Here is an 8,503-nt window from a genome sequence, read left to right on the forward strand (position 1 = left end):
AAGACACTATGATTTTAACCTCCAAAATAGGACCATTCTTACGGAACCCCACAAATTAAACATGTACTACCTCAATGAGAAGGTGGCACAGACAAGCTCCTAAAAAGCTAGCTAGGGGTAGATCTTATGTTCCAAATATGAAGAGCAATAACTATGATACCTATGTCATGTGTTAATAATATCCATGGTCTTAAATTTTCACGAAATTGTCGAAATTTCCATCAAAATTTTCGGTTTTCCTCACCCTCAAAATCGAAATGGTAGTCAATTTCCATCTTGCATAATTTCCGTCGAAATATCGACTAATCATTTGAAATTTATCAAAATCTCGAAATTTTAGTGAAACTTATCGAAATTTTAATTATACAATGAAATTTCCTCATAATTCAAATAAGAGATTTAGGAGTGATGGAAAAATTTTCTTTTAGTTTATTTTATTTATTTTTTATCGAAACAAGAGATTATTACAAGTGCTTTTGAAATTATATGAAAAAAAAAAAAAACTTACCACAACATTTTATTTAACTAATTCATGTCTAAATTATCATTATTTGTATGATAAATAATATTTAAATGATTTATGGATTTCATTTGTATTACCTAAATATATTTAATATACATTATCTTACAAATATGTTTGATACACATACACTATATTATAACTTTTCCATCTCACACACAACATAGATACATTTAACTTGTAATATATTCGTTCTAAAACTTACATTATTATGGCTGTTAACTTTTTCTAAAATTTCATAAAGAATTTCATGTTTTACTACTGATTTTCGTTATTTTTTCAAATCGAAATTGTTAGAGAACTCATCCTCAAAATCTAGGTGTTAAGGAGAGAGAGTTAAGAAGATCTTATACTGGCTTTGTAACTGCTCACAGAGACGATGTATGACTGAATGGACATTAATACTCTCCCTCGAGCCCATGAGGGGAAATGAGGCGAGAAGAAGTCCAACCCACGGAAGAGTTAAGTAGCCCAAGACCCTGTTTTGATATCATGTTAGAGAACTCATCCTCAAAATCTAGGTGTTAAGGAGAGAGAGTTAAGAGAATCTTATATTGACTTTGAAACGACTCACAGAGACGATGTTATACTGTACTTACATTAATATAAATTAAAATTTTTGTATTTTGAAGCTTTGAAATTTGGGTCAAAATCCAAATTTAAGACCTTGATAATATCCAACACAGGTTGTAAGTTAAAAAGAAAAAACGGACCCACGTACAGACTTGATTAATTACATTAACCATGAATAGAAGCAAAAAGGACATGGCAATAGGAAAGACAAGCGTAGGAGCCAGTCCCACATTCATAAATGAAGCCCTCGACGCCCACAACATATGCATCCATGTGATCGATGTGGGGGAGACTCTGCAGAGTGCAAAGGAGGCGATGACGCCCACCTCACAGCCATGCAAAGCTGCCAACCCATGCATTCTTTTACTCCATGCACGGCCCACTATCGCCACTATAGATCAAACTTTCCCATATGTATTAATACCTACATTGAAGTTTAATGCATTATAATAATAATAATAACAAAAAAAAACTTGTCCCCCGTGAAATATTTGAAAGAAATGAAGTAATCGGCTCGTTGGTTTATTCATTGGAATAAAACGAAATGTAGTTTAAATTTTAACAATTAAGGGAATAGTTTATTTCTTATAGATGAAATTTAGAAATACTCATTCATTGTGTATTCTTCACTCATAAAATGTTTCATATTACTATTTATTTTATAATAACAATACAGTTTCTTGTATAACTAACTGTGACTAACCTATTAAAGTTAATCTATTCTTAAAAATAGACATTCTGCAAACCAAATCTAATCTAAGTTTATGAAATATTTTTTATCCAATGAATTAAAATTAAAGTTTAGAAGAAGTCAAATATTATGTTTGCTTGCAACAACAAACCCATGCTCAAGTCACATGCCCTTCCACATTTTACTGTTATTTTTATAAAATTGAATTCCTCTTTTGGAAGAAATATTAACGGGAGATGCAAAATACAAGAACTTATTTATGATTTTCAATATGAACCATGGCTGAATAGGTTGTCAACCATTTATAATATTTCGTTATTTTCTAAAAAATAGTAATTTTAAAAACATGTACGTATTATATGCTCTTAAGTAGAGAAAGACATAACAATTTTCAATCGTTTTTCACACATACTACTTAAAAATATTTCTCGTTTTACTAAGTTTTGCTAAAATTAAAGTTTTTTACTTAATGGGTAATCTAATAAATAAATAAAATCTTATCTAATAACTAGAAAAGACTACTAATAAGCATTGATGACCCTCTTTAATATTTGCACAAAGTTACATTCATATTTGACTACCAAAATTTGAAATGTCAAAACTATCAAAGGTGCATAATTAAATTAACTTAATTCAAAACTTACAACACCAACCATAACTAAAGTGGTCAATTATTTAATAATAATGAAATAAAAATCTTTGTAACAAAATTCAATTAACTAGGGCAACGGTTAAAAAAAAGAATAAACAAAAAAAAATGGTCTGAGGTAGATTGAGTTGGAAAATGAATGGAAGGTGAGACACACGCCCCGCATGACTGCGTGTGGAACACCCTGACCTGGCCATCTCATCTCCTGGGGAGAACACATCAGAAGGCTGTGCTGTGGGGTCCACCCAAGATACCCTCCTATTCCCAATTTTGCACCGTTAATGCGGTTCAAGCTGCCCTGCCATCCAAACACCCCCTTTCCGAATTCTTTCCTTATTTTGTTTTCCATTCCAATTTGCCATTTGATGTCACATTTTTTTTTTTAACAGCATAAAGATCAGCAGGCTCTTAAATCAAACGGACAAGAGGGTGCCACGTGGAGTCCAGAAAAATCACCACCCTTGGCCCTTCCATCGCCTGCACTGTAACTTTCTTGGCCGTTGATTCTGCCTCCCCCTGTTTGCCAAACGCATGGACTTGTATATTACTACTGTCGGTTTTATTGCGGGAAAGTGTTTTTGTTGTTTTGGTTATTTAAGAGAGCAATTTGGGTCAGGGGAATGGGGACTCTGGGCCCATTCTCAGCTTAATAATAAAGAGAGGAGAGAGAGAATGTCTTCTCCAAGTTCACATCGCAGAGATTGAAATCATTGAATTGGAAACTTCAATGCAAAGCTTGGTCAACTGGGCAAGTTTTATGTTTAAATAGCCTATTCTTTCTTCTTTTCGACTCTGCTTCTTCTACGCCATATGCGGTGGTGCCGTCCTGGTGGTGGTGTTGGTAGTGTGAATAATAGTGAGGTGGCTGGTGGTTGCGCCAAAATAAATGCTGTGTCTACAGGCCCTACATGGTTGAAAGAGAGAGAAAGAGAAGGAGAGAGAGAGAGGGTGCCTGTTAATTCCATTCAATGTTGAGAGAGAGAGAGAGAGGGAGAGAGAGAGAGCACGTGGTTGCTCTTGATCTTCCGACTTCAGCTGGTGGGCAACTGTAGAGACAGTAATCTTTAATGGCAGTTATTAAATTGGCTCACCTGCTTCCTTTCCAGCCAAGGCAAGCTACGAGCAATCCCTTCACATTGCCACGCTTGACCCCCACTTCCTGTTCCTTCTTTCTCTCCTTCTGCTGCTTTTTCACTTGGAATTTAGGGTTTTGATTCGACCAGTCAACAAAATTTTAGGATCTTTGTTCCTTTCTGAGAGATCCGGAAACAACCCAGAAACCAAAATAAGCATACTTCTTATTTGTCGTGAATTTTCATTTGCATTGACGCTTGGAGCTTCTTCAATTTTAGGGCAATTTGACGGAGAAAGAAAATGTTACTCTTTAGCCGTGATCGTGATGTTGTCTTTCTCATAATCGGACCTCTCTCAATCACCCCCCTCTCACTAGAGTTGCAGACGTACCCAGATTCTACTCTTTAGCTCACTTTCGGGTTCGGAGTCTATAATGCCGGCCGGGAAGATCCTTTTACGAGCATGAGAAGATTCGAGCCGTTTCTTCCTCATGTTCTCTTCCTCTTGCTAGCTGCTTTCCTTCAGTCCATCACAGTCTCACCCACCACTGAAAAGGAGATCCTGCTTCAGTTCAAAGCCAACATTTCTGATGATCCATACAGAAGATTGAAATCATGGGATCTCAGCAAAGACCCTTGTGGGGATTACAATGGTGTGTTCTGCAATTCAGATGGGTTCGTAGAGAAGATCCTTCTGTGGAATGCTAGTCTTTCCGGCGTCCTCTCGCCGGCTTTATCTGGGTTGAAATCCTTGCGGATCATATCGTTGTTTGGGAATCGATTTACAGGAAATATCCCGCAAGAATATGCGAGCATTGAGACACTCTGGAAGATTAATTTGAGTTCTAATGCGTTATCAGGGTCCATTCCCGACTTTCTTGGCGATTTACGGAGTATTCGTTTTCTTGATTTGTCGAGGAATGGTTATACTGGGGAAATTCCATCGGCTTTGTTTAAGTACTGTTACAAAACCAAGTTCATATCGCTCTCCCAGAATAATCTTTCTGGTTCCATTCCTGTCTCTATTGGGAACTGCTCAAATCTTACTGGGTTCGACTTCTCTTTCAACAATCTCAGCGGTGGCTTGCCTTCGCAAGTTTGCATTATCCCAAGATTAGCTTATTTGTCTCTCAGAAGCAATGCGTTGACAGGAAGTGTCCAAGATCAGGTCTCTGGTTGCCAGAGCTTGGAGATTTTGGATCTTAGTAGCAATATGCTCACTGGGTTGGCCCCATATGATGTTATTGAATTGAAAAATCTTACCCATTTCAATGTTTCACATAATGGATTTCAGGGGAACATTCCTGAGATCAGAACTTGCAGTGAGGGAATTGAAATTCTTGACGCTTCAGCCAATGGTTTGGAAGGGAAGATTCCAGTAAGCATTGCGAGTTGTAGCAGCCTTAAGGTTTTGGACTTAGGGTTTAACAGGCTAACGGGGAGTATCCCAAGTGAGATTGGGAATTTGGAGAACTTATTGATTCTTAGATTGGGTAATAATTTGATAAATGGGACAATCCCGGTGGGTTTTGGAAGTATTGAGCTGCTTCGGGTTCTGGATTTGCAAAATCTGAACCTTGTTGGTGAAATCCCGGACGACGTGAGCAATTGCACGTTTCTCCTTGAGTTGTGAGTCCAATTACCATATTGAAGTATTCTATATTTTGACATTGCTTTTAATTGATCTGAAAAAAAAATTATAATGTTGCTGCAGGGATGTTTCTGGCAATGCCTTGACTGGAGAAATTCCTCCGGCAATATACAGCTTGACACACCTGGAAATTCTAAACGCACATCAGAACAGACTCGATGGAACCATTCCACCTAGTCTAGGAAGCCTGTCACAAGTTCATTTTCTTGATCTATCGCAAAACCTCCTTTCTGGGTCCATCCCTTCCTCCCTTGGAAATCTGACAATGTTAACTCATTTTAATCTTTCTTACAACAACCTCTCTGGCACCATTCCTTCAATCCCAAGCATCCAGCTTTTTGGCTTCACGGCATTCTTCCACAATTCTGGGCTATGTGGTCCCCCTTTGGACACACCTTGCTCTGCAAGTGGCAGTGGCAACACTTTGTCGACGAGAAAGCCCAAGGAGCTAAGTGTTTCAGTCATTGTTGCAATTGTTGCTGCTGCAGTGATCCTTACTGGGGTTTGTGCAATAAGCTTTCTTAACATCAGGGCTCGTAGGAAGCAAAGAAGAGATGATGAGACATTGGTTGTAGAGAGTACCCCGCTAGCTTCAAGCGATTCCAATGTCATCATTGGAAAGCTGGTTCTATTCAGCAAAACTTTGCCCTCAAAGTATGAAGACTGGGAGGCTGGCACCAAAGCTTTGCTGGACAAGGAATGCATGATTGGTAGTGGCTCGATAGGAACAGTCTACAAAACGAATTTTGAAGGTGGGATCTCAATTGCGGTGAAGAAGCTTGAAACTCTGGGAAGGATCAGAAACCAGGATGAATTTGAGCATGAAATTGGACGACTAGGGAACCTTCAGCACCCCAATTTGGTTGCTTTCCAGGGTTACTATTGGTCCTCTACGATGCAGTTAATTTTATCTGAATTTGTTCAAAATGGGAGCCTGTATGACAATCTACACGGGCTAGGTTATCCAGGTACAAGCACGAGCACTGGCAATACTGAACTGTACTGGTCTAGGAGGTTTAAGATTGCTCTTGGAACAGCAAGGGCCCTTGCTTACCTTCACCATGACTGTAGACCTCCCGTTCTTCATCTCAACATAAAATCTACTAACATACTCTTAGATGAGAAGTATGAGGCCAAGTTGTCTGATTATGGGTTCGGGAAATTGCTTCCCATTTTGGACAACCATGGTTTAACCAAATTTCACACTGCTGTTGGATATGTTGCACCGGAGTTGGCTCAAAGTTTGAGATTGAGTGATAAATGTGATGTGTATAGCTATGGAGTGATTCTATTGGAGTTGGTCACCGGGAGGAAACCTGTGGAGAGTCCAGAAGCAAACGAGGTGGTGGTCTTGTGTGAATATGTGAGGGCATTGTTAGAGAGTGGTTCTGCTACAGATTGCTTTGATAGAAGCCTGCGTGGTTTTGCGGAAAATGAGCTCATCCAGGTTATGAAGTTAGGACTGATTTGTACTTCTGAGGTTCCTTCCAGGAGACCAAGCATGGCTGAGGTGGTTCAAGTTCTTGAATCCATCGGGTCCGGATTGGAATCATAGTGTAAGTCAATCACAGTAAATTAGCGGGCTTATCAGACTACCCCATAATTTAGTTGGCATAGCTTTGAGAAATGGCTGTGTAGCTGGGAAGGGATTAGATTAAGGTTAGCGGAGAGGAGACAAAAAGGTAATTTATTAGGGAAAGAAATTGGAAGACAGCATTCTTTTTTTTATTCATTTATGAGATTTACCATTAATCCATTATCAATTGTTCTTGACAATTGTAATTTCTGAATAAAATCATTCATTTATTTTCTCTCAATTTCTTTGACAGAAAAACAATAACTGATTATATTTTGTCCCGTTTTCTTCTATTGCTCCTTCAATTCCCTTTGAAGCGTGGAAGCTTGGAGTATTTTGGTCGATTAGTTCAGTCACTGGGGAGGCTTCTGCCTCATTTTCTCAAGATGAAGGGCCAGTTCCTTCCTACCCTCAACTCCAATCATTGAAAAAAAGGCAGAGCAGATTGTTGGTTAACATACTACGGAGAAGCAAAGAGTCTATGATCTAAAATAGCTAGGCAAGCATTTTTTCTGTCCAGCTCCCTTGAGGAAGAATTTCTTAACCACAGTCCCAACCTCCAACATTGACTCTCCATCCCACTACAAACCACTTGGGTCATTCTATAACCATTCTTTCTTCTGTTTATATTTTATTAAGCGTGGAGTTATATCATTAGATTGTAAATTCCTTCTAATGCTGAAAGTAGAGGTATATTTGAATCGTGTTGAATCAACATATAGGATATTTTAATTTGACTAGGAAATCTTAAGTTTGAAATTGTTGAATTTGAGCTTGATTTTAGCTTTAAAAAAAATTGAGCTTAAGTTTGTTTCAATTATAAAATAATATTTAGTATATTTATGTTTATAAAAATATAAATAATATTAATGCATACATAAAATGTATATTATACTTGTATGCACGAATATCAAATGAGATAGACAATAAAATTTCATGAAAAATTATTTTGATTTGGAGTGAGATTGCAATCTCTAAAATCTCTTCACAAGAAGGGTAATCTTTTATATATTTATTTATTTATTCTCAAAAATTCATATCAACAGTTTGCACAACTGGCTCTTAAATGATTAGAGGATTCTTTCCCTAGCCTTAATTTTGATTCTGAGGCTGATTTAGAAAATCCTTTTTCTATTGATAATATGGCTGAACAACTTCCTTAGACATTTGAGGATTATCTGCAGTCCACACGAATCACACAATTATCTTACATCATATTGCCTAAGAATGTACAGAATTTTAATATTAAGCATGGAATAATGTCTGTGATACCTCAGTTTCATGGGTTGGAGTCTGAAAATTCATATTAGCACTAAATTGATTTTGAACTTGCTTGCACTATATTCATGAATAGGGTTGTTACTAATAAGAAGATTAGATTATATCTTTTTCCTTTTAAATTAAAAGACAAGGCTAAAACATGGTTTAATTTTCTTAGGTCAAATTCTATTGCTAGCTAGTCTGACTTGCAAAAAGAATTTCTGCATAAGTTTTTTCCCTTATAGAGAACTCAATCTTTATAGGAACAAATCAGTCAATTCATGCAAAGAGCTAATGAGACCTTTTATGCATGTTGGGAAAGATTTAAAGAGCTAGTCAGCATGTGTCCTCATCATGGGTTTGAGTTATGGCGATTGGTGAATTATTTCACACTGCTTTGACCCTTGAATCAAAGCAATTTGTCCATACAATGTGTACATGAGATTTCTTCAATAAGAAGCCTAATGAGGCACTTGGGTTTCTTGATTATTTAGCTGAAAATGCTCAGTA

General features: G+C 37.3%; 1 protein-coding gene across 1 annotated transcript; it reads left to right on the forward strand.

The window, feature by feature from the left end:
* Positions 1 to 3,008: 3,008 nt before the first annotated feature.
* On the forward strand, positions 3,009 to 6,974 carry LOC131164071 (probable LRR receptor-like serine/threonine-protein kinase At1g12460). The gene is made up of 2 exons (XM_058121022.1): positions 3,009 to 5,135; positions 5,221 to 6,974. The coding sequence occupies exons 1-2, from the start codon at positions 3,970 to 3,972 to the stop codon at positions 6,710 to 6,712; spliced, it is 2,658 nt and encodes an 885-aa protein (XP_057977005.1). The 5' UTR covers positions 3,009 to 3,969; the 3' UTR covers positions 6,713 to 6,974.
* Positions 6,975 to 8,503: the final 1,529 nt, after the last annotated feature.

The sequence above is a fragment of the Malania oleifera genome, chromosome 9 (assembly GCF_029873635.1).
Source record: "Malania oleifera isolate guangnan ecotype guangnan chromosome 9, ASM2987363v1, whole genome shotgun sequence".
Lineage (NCBI taxonomy): Eukaryota > Viridiplantae > Streptophyta > Magnoliopsida > Santalales > Ximeniaceae > Malania > Malania oleifera.